The sequence below is a fragment of the Ahaetulla prasina genome, chromosome 5 (genome assembly GCF_028640845.1).
Source record: "Ahaetulla prasina isolate Xishuangbanna chromosome 5, ASM2864084v1, whole genome shotgun sequence".
Classification (NCBI taxonomy): Eukaryota; Metazoa; Chordata; class Lepidosauria; order Squamata; family Colubridae; genus Ahaetulla; species Ahaetulla prasina.
The window spans coordinates 77,658,337-77,675,051 of NC_080543.1; the positions used below are offsets into that span (position 1 = coordinate 77,658,337).

Consider the following 16,715-nt stretch of genomic DNA (forward strand, 5'->3'; position numbering starts at 1 on the left):
CTTGTCTCCTCAAGAAAGTAGAACTCTTGAAACAACCATTATTTCAAAAGAAACTTTTATTGAAGGAAAGTGATAGCAAGGGTATTCCATTATATGTGCAATCAAGCTAGAATAGATAATATTTGCATCTTTATAGTAGGAATTTTTACTAAGGCTAAAAGCTATCTTTTAAAACCTGACAACCCAACATACGTATAGGCTGATTTCATCATCTTTCAGCAATATTAAATGTTATTTTTCATTGGTAGTTGTTTTTATTTTTTACTACTAGGTCCTTACAATAAATATTGGCCAAAGATCTTCTTACGTTTATACTTTTAATCTCTGTTTACCGGTGAGGGTTTTTCCTGAAATTTATCTTATCAGGGTCGTATCTGTCAAATACATATCAATTAATTTAACTTCAGATATGACAATTATTTTGACATGAAAATGTTATTAATTTTAATATTTTCATTTAAAACAGATATTTTATTTTACAAAAGATGTATGACAGCCAGAACTATTTTTTGTATTAGATAAAAGCAAATAATCCGTTTAGTGTCAAGTATATAAAATTAGAATTAATTTTTTGAGTTATTCATGTGGCTGTAGCATGTTTTTATAGCTGTAGATTGCCTATTTTAAAAATTGGTTGAAATTAATACCAGAAATTGTGAAAACCAATTTCAATATTTGACACCTTTTATTTTTACTTTATATTGTATAATGGTATCTAATTGGACCATTATAAAAATACATATTCTGATTATTTTCCTGGTTAACCCAGTTGGTTTTTCAGATAAGATTGCATATCTATGGAAATTTTCTCTTGTTTCATGAGCTGGTTTGAGTTTATTTTATAAAGAAAAGGTAAACAATAATGGGAAAATATTCTGAGGGTAAGCTGACTAAGTAACTTAAAGTTACTTCACTGAAAATTGTACATCAAATAATTATTAAACCTTCCTCACTTAAAAACCCAGAGCAAATTTGCAATAGCATACGAAAACCACTTGCCTTATTTAAAATTAAATACAAATAGTTTTATGCAAAAAGTAAAATTACCTGGAATAGTCACTATCTAACATATGGTAAATAGGGCTTTTATTATTTAGTCAATTAAATTTAATCCTTTTTTAAAATAAACCACCTGTAATTAAATGGAATAACAATTTGCAGGTTTTAAGTAAAATGTTTTAAGTGGTATTAAGCTTTCTCTAGGTGCTGAAATGTATCCCTTTGGTTACTGAATAGAATCAGATAAGCAATTCCACCTTTATAGAAACCTCCAACGTGTCTCTATCTTGTTTTATAGGGAGTTAATGGTTTGGGCGGGTTTGAGGGAGAGGAAAGACATCATGAAATGAACACCTAGCATTTCATTTCTGCTAAAAAAAAACACGAATTATTTTTTCTCCAAAAATAAGACTTATTTGTTTTACATATTCCTCAGATTTATTTTCTCCATTTGGAGGCTGAGTTGTTTACAGTCTCTAAACATAAAATGTGGATTAAAAAAATAGTAAAGAACAGCAAACACTGAAAAGGTTCTGTTCTAACCACATAAATGGGCACACACAGCTGGGGCTGGAAGCTGAACTCTTGCCCAAAGGCCCTTTATCAGGACTTCAAAGCTGTCCAAATTCTTTATTTAATTGGAAGGGAGATATCCTGTAATGGGAATATATTAATTTAACAAAATGCAAATTTAATTATTAGATGAACTAATTAACTAAATTCTAGTTAGATCGAATCAAATTCTAAACTAAACTTGATATAGTTAATTAGTAGTTTATTGAATTCCTTATTGATTACTAGCAAGCTCTTTGAGTATTATTTATTAACCAAATTTATATGCCCCTGCAATAAAAACAGACTTTTAGTGGGTCACAAGATAAACAAATACCATAACTGTACATAAGAACATCTTATAAATGTAATTTTAAAAATTAAAAACAAAACGTTGTATGAGATTCCAAAAGCCCACTGGGAAATCTCTGTTTTCTTCTATTTTCAGAAGACAGATAACATTGAATCCTCCAATGGGAGATCATTCCAGAGGTCCAGTCCCATCACAAATATATAATGCCTTAAGCCAGTGATGGCTAACCTTTTTGCCGTCGCGTGCCAAAAGCAGGGGGAGTGTGGGGGGGTAACGCACATGCCCACACTCATAATTCAATGCCCCCCACGCATGCATGAGCGACCCCCCCGCACTCCCCCTGCTTTCGGCATGCGATGGCAAAGCGACCCCCCCGCACTCCCCCTGCTTTCGGCATGCGATGGCAAAAAGGTTACAGTGGGCCCGGTATATGTTTTTTTGCCCTCCCCAGGCTCCAGATTCATTTTGGAGCCTGGGGACGGGGAAAATGGCTTCCCTTACCCTCCAGAAGCTGAAAACAGGCTGTTTCCCAACTTCCAGAAGGCCCAAAAATCAGATGGCCGGCGCACGCTGGAACTTAGCTAGGGCAACACTCATGTGCCCACAGATATGGCTCCATGTGCCACCTGTGGCACGCATGCTATAGGTTCGCCATCATGGCCCTAAGCTTTCTGCCTCACCTCCCAAAAATGGAGGACAATCACCTATTCCCAGAAAAACTGAAGTAATTAGGCTAACTCTAATGGGGATAGTGTTACCTGTACCTCTAAGTAACCTGGTGTCAAACCAATGCAAGTGTAATCTATCACCTCCTATAAACAACTGTGGAATTTTGGGTCACTGCATTTTGCACTAAGGATTGCCTTAATATATTCCATTTCATTTTAAAATCACTATATGCTGATAGTGACAAATCTAATTTGATCTGTTGCTAGGAAAACCAGTGAAAAGAGATGCAAATAGATTTATTGACAACTGGCAATCCTGATATTTCAAAAGTGGTTAATATATTATAAGATATTAGATACTTTAAAATGTTTAAAATATTCAGACCCAGGAAAAATGCTTCTGATAATATTAATATTACTGTAATAATTAATAGATTAATAGACACCCATAAAAAGTAAAGAGTAGAGGCATGGCCAGCATCGCAGACGAGACGGTCGCAAACTCCGGTGTCTCCAGGGTATGCACCGAAATCCCCCCCCCGATATGGGGGTCCATCCATTCTCAGGATTGGACCATAGCTGCCTCGAAGGGGCAGTGAAGAATGGGGGAGCCACCGGAGCGAACGGGGAGATTGCAAACTCCCCGCAGCTCCGGAAATCTTTCCCCCGACCCAGTGGGGAAGAATGCAGCCAACATCACCAGCTGCAACAAAGCCGCTGCGGCTACAAGTTTAGGCAGGAGGATTAAACACCAAGACAACAGATTGTTGAAGTCGGGTGAGTCATTATCTCATGAAGAAACTTCATTTTAAATTCAGCACAAGCCTCATGGGGGAAAAAACCTAAGACTGGCGGCTAAATTGTATGGGAAGTGAAAGTGGAAGGAATCAATTTAAAGAATACACATTCTGGAAAGTGAATGAATTTGGATAGGGTTTGGACTGGAAGTCAAAAGGTGATAAAATGCTGTACAATCAGGCCAGAAATGCACTAACAAGGGAGATAAGAGCAGCAAAAAGAAGCTACTCTGAAAAGCTAAAGAATCAATTTTCAGCAAATGAACCAGCAAACATGTGGAAAACTCTTAAAAATATCACCGGCTATGGCAAACCTCCTTCCCAGGCTGAAGGTAATCAACAACTGGCAGATGACCTGAATGAGTTTTACTGCAGGTTTGAAAGGAAACTACAGCCACCTATCTCCACAACCCCCATCTCAGACACACCAACAACAGCCAAGCCTCCTACAACTGACCCCATTTCATTGGGTTCACAACCCCTAGTGATCACAGAAAAGGAAGTGCAGGACCTATTTCACAGACAAAAGCCAGGAAAAGCTCCAGGCCCAGACAAGATAACTCCTTCTTGCTTAAAAGTCTGTGCTGACCAATTGGCCCCATCTTCACCCATATTTTCAATAAATCACTAGAGATGTGCTATGTTCCTTCTTGCTTCAAACGCTCTACCATCATCCCAGTGCCGAAGAAGCCCACCATCAAGGAACTGAATGACTACAGACCAGTTGCTCTAACATCTGTAGTCATGAAAACCTTTGAAAGGCTAGTGCTTTCCTACCTGAAAACCATCACGAATCCGCTCTTAGACCCCTTGCAATTTGCATACCGAGCAAATAGATCAACAGATGATGCTGTTAATATGGCTCTGCACTACATCCTACAACATCTTGAGTCTCCAAAGACCTATGCAAGGGTCCTTTTTGTAGACTTTAGTTCAGCATTCAATACCATCATTCCAGACATTCTTCTAACTAAGCTAAACCAGCTACAGGTACCGGAACAGACTTGTAAGTGGATCACAAGCTTCCTAACAAACAGGAAGCAGCAGGTGAAGCTAAGCAAGATCACATCAAATACCTGTACAATTAGCACAGGGCCCCCAAGGCTGTGTGCTCTCCCACTTCTCTTCTCTCTGTATACCAATGACTGCATCTCCAATGATCCATTTGTTAAGCTACTGAAGTTCGCAGATGACACAACAGTGATTGGTCTCATTCGAGACAATGACGAATCCGCATATAGACGAGAGGTCGAACGACTAGCCTTGTGGTGCAACCAAAACAATCTGGAACTGAACACACTCAAAACCGTAGAAATGGTGGTAGACTTTAGGAAAAACCCTTCCATACTTCCACCTCTCACAATACTTGACAACACAGTATCAACAGTAGAAACCTTCAAATTTCTGGGTTCTATCATATCGCAAGATCTCAAATGGACAGCTAACATCAAAACATCATTAAAAAGGACAACAAAGAATGTTCTTTCTGCGCCAACTCAGTAAGCTCAAACTGCCCAAGGAGCTGCTGATCCAATTCTACAGAGGAATTATTGAGTCTGTCATTTGCACCTCTATAACTGTCTGGTTCGGTTCTGCAACCCAACAAGAAAACACAGACTTCAGAGGATAATTAGAACTGCAGAAAAATAATTGCTACCAACTTGCCTTCCATTGAGGACCTGTATACTGCACGAATCAAGAAGAGGGCCGTGAAAATATTTGCAGATCCCTCGCATCCTGGACATAAACTGTTTCAACTCCTACCCTCAAAACGACGCTATAGAGCACTGCACACCAGAACAACTAGACACAAGAACAGTTTTTTCCCGAAGGCCATCACTCTGCTAAACAAATAATTCCCTCAACACTGTCAGACTATTTACTGAATCTGCACTACTATTAATCGTTTCATAGTTCCCATCACCAATCTCTTTCCACTTATGACTGTATGACTATAACTTGTTGCTGGCAATCCTTATGATTTATATTGATATATTGATCATCAATTGTGTTGTAAATGTTGTACCTTGATGAACGTATCTTTTCTTTTATGTACACTGAGAGCATATGCACCAAGACAAATTCCTTGTGTGTCCAATCACACTTGGCCAATAAAATTCTATTCTATTCTAATTAAATAAGAAAAGAAAATAAAACTTTTAATTAAGCATTGGTTTTGAGATCCCTGGAAATTTTAATGGACTATTCAGGAAATAAAAGAAATAAGAGAAAAGAGTTAAAAAGAATTTTGTACTGACTTTAATGGAACATCTCAAATACCTCTATCCTCTAATTTTTGGAAACTTAAAGAAACTATCAAAAGGAGATAAAATTTTGGATAAAGACAAATAAGCTGAGACAAAGGGACGGTGTGGCTTACTTTTATAGAAATAAAATGGGCACAGTGCCAATTGAGATCGTAATTTAAAAGAAGATGATTAAAGACAGAAGAAAAATGAAAGAAATAAAAATTTCTCCGGGTTTAAAATATTTATAATGTGATTGTATGATACAGTTAAGGAAAAAATGTTGGAAAATTGACCTCCACGATCTAAAACATCTAAGAATAAAGAAATTTAAGCTTTCAACAAAATGAGTACTTGTTACTTGTGACTTGCAATTGTATCAAAGAGTGACATCTAGAGGCAGAGGAAGATTGTAAGAGTCGAATAGCTTTGTAATGACTATTCCCATGAGGATTGGTGTCGGTGTGATTATGCAACAGTTTTTAAAAAAGGTCCTTGGATGCCTGCCTTTGGACTACAAAACTAAGTGAAAAATTTGTTATTTAAGCAAAATATGAGGGATGAATATGGAACAAAAGGAAACATCTTAAACAAGAAGAAACCTAATGGGTTTTAAAATGTCCAGTTTATTATTTGTGATTTGTAATTGCATTAAAGAATGATTTCCAGAGGCAGAGGAAGAATGTAAGAATGGAATAGCAGACTATTCCCATGAAGATGATTTTGTTGATATGATTACACGACATATTTAGAAAGGATTTAATAGTTGCTCTCAGAATTATGTTAAGAATTTAAGTAGAGAATGTCAACATTTATGTAAAAATACAAGTGACAATTATGCAAAAATTAATAATGATGTTTTGGGGAATGGAGGAAAAGATTGTAGAATAAACTGGGATAAGAGGAAAATGAGTGTTATTATGCAGAGGAAAAAGTTACTTTTTTGCTTTTAAGAATAAGTAAGGTAATAAAAATGATTGGTGATAAAAACTTCTAAGGAAACAGTTAAACACAACGAAGGAATAATTGGGGGAAACAAGTAGTAATTACCCTTTTAAAATATTAAATTTTTTGTTTTGTATCAAACTTGATTAAATTAAAAAAAAATTAAATATATGTTATTTAGAGGCAGAGGAAGATGATAAGGGGGAATGGTCTTTGTGAGTTCAGGACTATCCCTAAGTAAGAAAGAAATTGTCTATGTGATTGCTGTGCAGTTTTAAGAAAGAGTTGTTAGATGGTCTGACCTCTGATTAAGTAATATAGATATAAGGTTTAGATTTGTGAAATCTAAGAAGTTAATAGAAGATTCATTAAAGATGTTTTGGGGAATTAAATATGGGGACTAGACTTCATTTAAATATCTTTCAGAATGGGATGGAATTGATTTTTCTTTTTTATTACATATATGCAAATAATAATTAAATTTAAGAAGGAGAAGAAAATATATTGTATTAGACCATAATAGGGAGTGAAAATTAATATGCTCAAGGATGTTCCTGACCAATAATCTATTCACAATGATTTTTTTTATTATGTTTATTAAAAAAAATTAAAAAAAAAGTAGAGTATTGTTCACTAAAATATTAATTGCTGCCTTATAATTAAATACCGGTAGCTTGAAATATTACATGAAAAATGCATTACAGTAATAATTTACCATCAATATTACCAGTCTTGACAATCAATTGAAGTTATAACTTTCAGAATCACCAACTTCTTGGGATCCAAATCTAAGAAAATCATTTTACTTCCTTCTTTTAGATCTATGCCATTATTACTATGGAAGTATGGCCAAGTCTTGGCTTTGTATGTTGTAAATTGTTGTTTGTATATTGAAGATCCTCTGGGTAGTTTGAGCACATCCAGGTATAGTGTTCTTAATCATTTTGGACCAATCAGCATCCTTCAGTACTATTGACTGTGGTATTTCTGGAGGAGCTGCAACGACTGGGGATTAGAAGCATGTTTCACACTCCCTCCTCAGTCGTTGGTTCAAATTGACAATAGCAACCCTACCTTTTCTTTCACTACTTTATTTAATAGTAATCATTCCAACACCAAAAGTAATGTCATTTTTAAAAGGAGGGAAACTATTGCTAAAACCTGTATTACCTGTATTACCAAATTGTATTTTCAAAAAATGGTATTTTTTTTCATTTAATTCACTTTTATTATAATAGACACACAAAGAAAAATCTATTGCATTGGCTCATGACTTATTCCACTTAGAGAAAACTGAAAAATGTCTGATTTTCATCTTGATAGTCTAAATACACCTAGAGCAACTTTTCTAGGCAGTACAAAAAATATAGGTTCTCTTCCCTAAGGACAAAAAAAATGTTATGAAAACTGAAGATTGTAGGCAAACACCATTTTCTGCTCTATATTAGACATCATCACTATATTAGATCTATAGATCTAATAGGGAAAGAATTATTTTAGAAATAAGAATATTGATAAATGTCTGGCTCATGAGGTTGGGCAATGCCAGGGCCCCAATATCCTCTTACTTTGCATTCCTCATCACACAATCCTGCTGTGAAGATTAATGGGGTTATTAACTGAATAAAGGAAACTAGTAACTAAGGATTTTATGTTGCACACCTAAGGTGTGTTTGTCTGAGTGCCCTTACTAAATATATGTTTATAGACTGCAAAGACAACCTGGGGTATATAAATACTGCTATAATATAGCAAGCTAATTGTAAAAATACTGTGTAGTTTAATTTGTTTTTGTGTCCACAATTTCATGAAATACATCCTTCCACTAGAACTAATCCATATGAGAATAGTGTCAGCTTTGGAAGCTGTACTAGGCCGAAGGCTTCCATACGCTGCCACAATTCTCCTCTGTTGGAAAGGAGGGGAGAAGGGTGGTAGTGCAAGGGATGATTAGACATAACAACATATTTTTCCTGCTGATCAAGGTCAGGCTGGGTTCGCATCTGGGAAAGGAGTGGCTGGAGTGATGCTTTGACATGGGACGGTTGGGGATTGGAGAATGTGACCGGCAGTAGGGTAATGAGGGTGGAGATTTTGGGGTTTGTATTACTGAGGGATGAACTGGAAACCCCAGTTTCGGTTTTCATCCAACTGTGCCAGGTTACCTATGCTAGTAAAAGAACTTTGAAAGATGCTGGTTTCGGAGTCTTTTCTGCAGGAGGGGTTTTCTGGAACGTTGACAAATAGTGTATGTTGTAATATTATGAAAGCATTTTTAAAGAAAAATCTAGTTATTGGTATTATGGGTTCATATTTCTTACTTCTGGCTTCTATGAATGTTCTCAAATCTAGAATCTTCTCATTTCTCTATCTCTTCTTCTTATTTTTCATATATATATATGTTTTCTGAGGTTTTTGCGGGTGTTTGTATGTAGGTCTTTGGTTATTTGGGTTTTCTCCCGCATAAAATTGGAAGTGTCTTGGCGACGTTTCGACGAAGTCTCATTCGTCATCTTCAGGCTTCAGCTTCGTGTTCTGGGAGCAATGTGTGATTGCAGCTGTTTCTTCCTTTTTAACTGTTAGTGGGGGTTTGAACTGATTGGGTGGGAGCTTGACTGTGCTCTGATTGGATGGGGTTTTTTTTGTGTGCTCTGATTGGCTGGGGGTGTGTCCTGTTTGGGTGGGGGCTTGGTTGTGCACAGATTAGTCTGAGTTGCATTGGGATTTGAGCTGGTGAGCTGCATTGCTGTTGTTTGGCTTCGTGGTCGTGGCCGTGCTACATCTTCATAGTGGGTGTCAGTCTGCTGCATGTATGGATTGGAGGGGTTTGAAATGGCTAATGTTGCAGCTGCGGTCTGGCTTCTGGTCCTTGGTGGTGCTTCATGATCAGTGTGGGTTTGGGTCTGCTTTCTGGGTGGATGTGTGGTGGTGACATCCTGTGTGGACCTCGTGAGTGTGGGTCTGGTGTCATTCCTCGTGTTAGGGACTCGTTTGTCAATAAGGGCGGGTTTCCAAATGGCTGGTAGGCGGGAGGTGTCATCTTGTTTGTTCATGCTGTATGGGCGTTTTTCTATCTCGATGGCTTCTCTGATTAGTCTGTTGTTAAAGTGTTCAGTTTTGGCGATAGTTCTGGTCTTTTTAAAGTCGATATCGTGTCCTTTAAGGTGTTGGACCAGGGAAGAAGTTGGTTCTTCTTTTTTGACTGAATTCTTGTGTTCTTCAATGCGTGCACTTATTCTTCTGTTGGTTTGTCTAATGTATGTGGTGGGGCAGGCGGTGCATGGGATTTTCTAACTCAATTTTGTCTTTGGGGTTTCTTAGGATGGTGGATATTTTTCAGTTTGTGCAGAATGCTGTCTTGATGTTGTGTTTGTGGAGGATCTTGCTGATTCTGTCTGTGGTGCCTTTTATATATGGGAGGAGGGCTGTGCCGTTTTCTAAAAACCCCCACTAAAATCCAAGGGAGAGAACAAGTAAACGGTTGAGAGTATCTTGGCGACGTTTCGACGAGGTCTCATCATCTTCAGGCTGGTGTCTTCGGCTTCGAGGCTGGTGTCTTCGGCTTCAGGCTGGTGTCTTCGGCTCGAGAAGCATGAAGCCGAAGACACCAGCCTGAAGATGATGAGTGAGACCTCATCGAAATGTCGCCAAGATACTCTCAACCTTATACGGGAAAAACCTGAAAATGCCAAGACCTACACACACACACACACACACACACACACATATGTATGTATGTAGGTCATGCACGTTCGGGTCTTTTCCCGTGTTTACTTGAGTGTCATGGACAGCACTCAGCCTCCTTCACAGATGGAACAGAGGAGGTGAGGTTTTGAACATTCTTATTTACATCTTTTGCTTTCCTGTGTGTTGTTGAAGCAGATGTTCATATCTGTTGGATGTTGCTTAACTGTTCTTTTTTTGGAAATTATTCAGTGTGGTTTCAGATTGGAGTCCAGTCTTTGCCATTATTAAATCACATTCAGCAAAGCTAGACTTTTTTCATAGAGTTACTTATGATAAATAGAGTTACTTATGATAAATAAACATGTGCATTTAATATGGATTTGGATATATATATATATCAAATATATATTTGTGTAATATGGATTTGGATATATATATATAACAAATATATATTTGTGAAATTAATTTTTACTTTAATTCAAGCAGTTTCATCCTGTGAAGAATAAACATTATTATTACAATGGGAAACTTGGTTATTGGAGAATTATGTTTGCATTATTTGCCAATTATTATCATTTTGGAGAGCCTTTTAAATATAAATCTGGGGAGAGAGATGATTTAATATTTTTAGTATTTTTTCTCTCTAAGAAGAGTATTAAAATGTCTTCGTTTCTTAAATTTATTGTTTTATCATAAAAAATAAGATACAATACAGTAAAACAAACAAAATGAAACAAAACATACATTCAATCTTAACAACAACAAAAAATAGTGTACAAAAAAGGAGGAAAAAGTGGTCAATTAAAATGGGAGTATTAGAGGAGGAGTATTAAAATGTCAATGCTAGATAAACTTAAAAGAAAATTAAAGTCTTTCCTGTTTGCAATGAACTTTTCTTCTAATTTTCCTTTTCCTTTCTAATTTTTTCCAATCAAGTATGCTCTGAATATTTCACTCCAGTATTTTAGATGTATAAAGAATATCTTTAAGAATGAGACTGGCAGCTTTAATTTGCTTTACATGTGCAATCACTGTCCATGTTATATTCAGAATGCTTGTCCAATCAAGGATTCAATATAGAAAAGAGTCAGTAACAACTATGCTGTACACTATAATAAAGAAATCTATTGATTGGAAATAGTTTATATATTTTGAAAATGATAGGGAATGTAATTGGTTAGAAAGAAAAGGCTAGAGCTTCATAAATAACAGGAAATAGAGCATATTTTTCTCCTGATAATGCTAACTCAATTTAAGAATGTTCTGATATTAAATTTTCATGTGCAACAAAATAGGACTGGTAGATTTATCAGTATTACTCTATATTCCACAGCTAATGAAATGACATCTTCATATTAATGGTAGGGAATTTCATTGTGACAAATTTCTACTATAACGACATACTTTTTCCAAGCTGTAGGATCCTATGTTGATTACTGTTAAAGATTGGCATGTCTTTGCTCGCAAGCCTTTGAAACATGGATCTGTGAATGTAATTATAATGTGACTCATAAAGAACAGAGCTTTATGCCACAGGCCAACTTCCATTCATTTTACACAGCCTTACATTTTTATAATAGATTGTAATTACATAAAATTTTTGGGTTATAAGACTAGTTAATCATTACACTATATTCTGCTAAGGAGGGATGCGTTATTATATCTGTATGGAACTATTAAGTACCAAAAGAATAGTTGGATTAGCCCATTAGACCAAAAGAGTAAAAAGTATATTTATTTATAATAAATATAATATTTGGGTTCAAACATTTCCTTTCCCCAAACAACAGATTCCTTCCCTTCATATAAAGCTTTTGATCCAGCTAAGTATTTCTACTGATGAGAGACAGTTTTGCTTTGTTCAACCACATTCCATATAATTCTGAAAATCTGTTTCAGATGGTTGGGGCATTTATGTACATTTAGTAAATTGATCAAAAAATACATAAACTGTATGTACATTATCTAAATTTGAATTTAATAGACATTCCAATTTAACTGACGTCCCCTCCTCCAACTGCCCTGTAAAATGGTGGTTTAACTGCGTTTTCAGTACCTGTCACTTTTTAGTATTAATTATTTATTCTATACTTTAAATCTTTTTTTGGTTTCAGTCAAAATAGACTTTTTCATTTACTATACAAGCTCTCTTTCTTAAAAAACAGGTAACAAATTATATGTCTTAATGTATCTCATAAGAAGCTCGTTAATGCAATGGAGGTTATTATTTTTGGACATTTCCAATGTCTTTTCAGTTCCATACCTCTTCTACTCTATTCCAGTGATTCCCAGTTCCTGAAGCAGAATAGGGTAAGTATTTCATATGGAAAAGAAACTAACAAAAATATCTACATCACTAAAGCCTCTATTGCAGGGGTGTCAAACTGGCAACCAGATGCGTCATATGCAGGCCACACCCACCCCAGCACCGCAAAGGGAAAAACATTGCGAAACATCACATGATGGCAATGTGACACTGCATACTCTACTGATTCAAAAACCTTTCATTGATGGATGTTGTTGAACACAAGATGTTAAAAAACCTATCTTTTCCATAGTACTCTTCTGAATTATTTGGTAAATCTGTAAATTCTTTCCTGATTCCACATTATGTTACTTTTCCATTCTTTGATAATTAACAAGAAGTTAGCAGTATAAAATTGACAGTTGCTGAAAATGAGGTAATGCTTGATATAGCCTAGTGTTTTCCACTGAACATTGACCATGCAATTTTTTTAAAAAGAAAGACAGAACCTGTTCTGTCAAGTACAGAACTACAAAAAGAAAAAAGTAAATAATAAAGGAAGACGTTTCTTTTTCATGATATTTAACAGCATTTAAGGAGAGGGATATTTCACTTTGTGTAATGTAGACTGGTTACAATAAACACAAGATTTCTAAATCTCAGAAGACTCTCTTGACACTTGCTTGATAACAGCTTTTTTCATTCCTTAGTTTTGACAGTTTGCATGTATTGTCATACCTAGTATAAACTAAAACTTCACTGTCATTCTGTTTTTCTTCATTCTGTGCCTTCCTTTAGTTTATTTTTCATCTTTATAATAATGACAAAGATGGGCTTTTTATTTATAGTCTGAAACAAGTTCTACTAGAAATTAGAAGTTCTGAAAAATTGAAGATGACAATTTTAATTTTCATCATAAGGTTCTAATGGAATTGTCATGTTTAAATTATCATGGTTAACCTTTGACTATATGTAGCCATTCTTTTAAGAATATATGCCCCAACATACATACTAAAAATAGGACCTAATCTGTATAATAGCTATAATATGTAGTCTTTTTTGACAAATATATTATCCCCATCATAAATAAATAAAATGAATGAATGAATAAATAAATAAAATATATTTATTTATTTATTGGTATAGAAACTCTTTTGTAACAGCTTCAAATTTTATCTGTAGCATTTTACCCTTATATTGTAAGTTTGGGCTTTCTTCCATCAAGTGAATAGAGAAGTTTGAGTGTACATATGCTCATAAAAAGCCATTGGATCATGTATGTGGAACCTTCCATTGTTTAATTCTTGGGGCATTCATAATAGCTGTACCGCAGATGTGCTGTTATGGAGTTCCCAGTTGTTGTGGTCCTCCAGCAGCCTGCGGAGCTGGCAACAAATTCAGACAGTGATGAGGCTGAGGAAGAACATGGGCCACTCCTGGAGGCTGGGGAAGGCCTGGATGAGGGTTCTGCGTCAGAGGCAGAGGTGGGGCCAGGGCCATCGGGGAGTGAGGTGCAGACTCCAGAGCCTCCAGAGGCTGACAGTAGTGAGGCAGAGGAATAGGAGGAGCCTGTTCCTAATGCATGCATGAGAAGAGCTGCCAGAAGGCAAGAGCAGCTCAAGCAAAGAGGACGACTTGGGAGTAGGGCCAAGAGATGACTGGCACCTCCCATAAGGCTTAAAAGACCAGCAATGGCATTTGGGCTCTTTACCAGAAAACAACATTGATAGCTTTATCTTGTTGCATTTGTATCGATGTCTTCTGAACTTTTGCCAAGAAAAGCCTTTGGCAGTTTGCCTAATTGGACCAAGGTTGGTGAGAGGACTGAGGAATTGAGTTGGGAGGAATTCGCTTTAGTTTAGTTGAATTACGCTGAAAATAAGTTAATTCTCAGCTGTTATAATAAAGATTGTTTGTTTTTACACTGACTGAGTTTCCTACTACCTACTTGGGCCTGGGTCACAACACCACTCATTGCAGTGGACATCCATCTATATATATTTTCATCTAGTATTGACTAAGATTAAAAATCAAAGGAATGACTCATTTTCACATATAAAGTATATAAATATTATAATAAAAGAAATAATAAACAATATTCCTGGTTTCTGATTAACTTTTAATGTAGGATTTTTTATAAATGTTATCAGTTTTATCATCCAACCAAATTTTGCCCAAGCATAGCAAAGCACCCAGTGTAGTCATCTGGCATGTTGCAAGCAATTTCTAATTACTTTTCTGCTTCAAACTATTGTTAAACACTAAGAGCTAGTTGACAGTAAAATTATAAATACAGGTGTTGTCATACTACACTATAATCAGAATTTTAATTTTAATTTTCATATGTATAGCCTTTTTTTTTACATGAAAATGGGAATAGAATTATTTATTGACAGTAAAAAGAAAGCTTCCTAAATCATTACCTGTATTTAGACGTCGGCGGAGAAGGGATTTTATATGTCCATGAAAAAAGAAAAGTTCTATTATCATATATTTATTCATTACTTTTGGTTGTAAATAAAACTAAGGAGTTGCATCTGAAAATGATTGATGTAAATGGGGGAAGGAGGGAGGAGGGAGGGGAAGGGTTAGGGTTGTGGGGAGGGGGGGATGTATGGGGGGAAATTTGTAAAACTTTTTCAATTAAAAAAAAAAGAAAATGATTGATGTAACTCAGTAACTTCCCCCAGGACTTCGCCAACTTCCTGACCTTCGAACCTTCCGCCGCGAGCTTAAGACACATCTATTTATTTGCGCAAGACTGGACTAGAATTTTTAAATTTTGAATTTGGTTTTAATGGGGTTTTATTATTTGTATTTCTATTTTAAATATTCAGCCTTATTTAATAAGTTTTTTAATTGTTGTTTTATCCTGTATTTATATATATGTTTTATTCTGGCTGTAAACCGCCCTGAGTCCCTAGGGAGATAGGGCGGTATAAAAATGCGAAAAATAAATAAATAAATAAATAGTAAGATTTCACTTCATTAGAACAATAGCCAGCCCAAAATATATATTTATTTTTGTTTAGTTCTGCCATTACTAATACAAGCCTATGATAAAACCTTTAGTCAAATTAAGTAGAGCCAGTTGAGTCCACATGTAATGCTAAACTTTCTATTTGATAATTTTCTCTTCTTACTTAATTTTATCTCTTTTCTTACCCATCTCACCTCCTCCCCCCCCCCCCCCAAGTTGGTAGTTGGAGTGGTTCTCCATTCTCAAGACATGCTTTTTTCTCCTCGAGGCATTTAGTGTCGTGTCTGCCAGATTTCAGTGATGAACAGCGAATTGCTTTTAAAGTGGGCATTATGCCAGTTCAGCAGCACAATGGAAAACCAATCTTCCACCATTCTACTTTTGATGCTGTTATTGTAGCATTTTAGATAACTGCTGCCACAAAAAAAGATGTGCTCAATTGCTACCAGTTAGTCAAGTTAAATCCAGAGTAGCATTAAAATTACTCTGAAAACTGTTTGTCAGAGGTCATGTGTTGACGGTAGCTACAGTACATAGGATAGATGTTCTGTTCTGTAGAACGCTTTTTATTTATATTTTTTTCTTTTTTCTTTATTATTACAGTGACTGACCAGCTCTCTAAATAGCTGTTCAGTACCTGTTTACTTATTGTCTCCACCTTAGTGTTGAAAAAATGTGTCAAACAAATGTTGAAAAATTTCGTTAAAGTGCTGGAAATAGCAGGAGAGTAAGTTGCTGCTAGAGTGCTAGAGTTTGTACAGTGTGAGAGCAAAAGAGAAAGTGTGTGGATGAAAGAGCATAATTCTTTGGTTTCTGTAACAAGATTACTATTTTCTTTATCTTCAGTTGTCAATAACTGGGTTTACTTTTCTTGGTTTTTTTAATGGCACAAATGGAATTTATTTGCTCTCTTGTTCTCTTACCCTTCAATACCACTTCTCTTTCTTTCTACTGGCATTCCTGGGAATAGGATATTTGCTTTACTACTTGTAAAGCAAATAGAAGCTACAGATGGCAAGTGTTGGTACTAGCTTGCTTTTTAGATGGAAGATAAAATAATTATACACAAATTAGGTAAATTACTGTATACAGAGGAAGCATATTTCAATTGATTTAATAAATTATAATACAGTGTAATAAAGCAAGAAGAACGTGCAAAATGTTGGTTTTTGTCCTTTACATGTGGTACACAAAGCACTGTTAGCAGAGAAAGGTATATGTTGCATTAGTAGGCCTAAAACTGATAACCTAGCCAATGCCTTTTCTAACATACTAAAAAAAAT

The 16,715-nt window shown here is 35.8% G+C and overlaps 1 protein-coding gene across 5 annotated transcripts in view; it reads left to right on the forward strand.

Moving 5' to 3' along the window:
• Positions 1 to 16,715, forward strand: part of POLA1 (DNA polymerase alpha 1, catalytic subunit) — a 606,439-nt gene that overhangs the window by 527,150 nt on the left and 62,574 nt on the right. Inside the window, exon 37 of one of the 5 annotated variants that reach the window (XM_058186081.1) lies at positions 12,463 to 12,517. The exons of the other annotated variants lie outside the window; for them this stretch is intronic. Within the exon in view, the coding sequence (XP_058042064.1) occupies positions 12,463 to 12,506 (44 nt within the window). The 3' untranslated portion in view covers positions 12,507 to 12,517. The remainder of the gene's footprint in view (positions 1 to 12,462; positions 12,518 to 16,715) is intronic. 5 annotated transcript variants of the gene reach the window in all.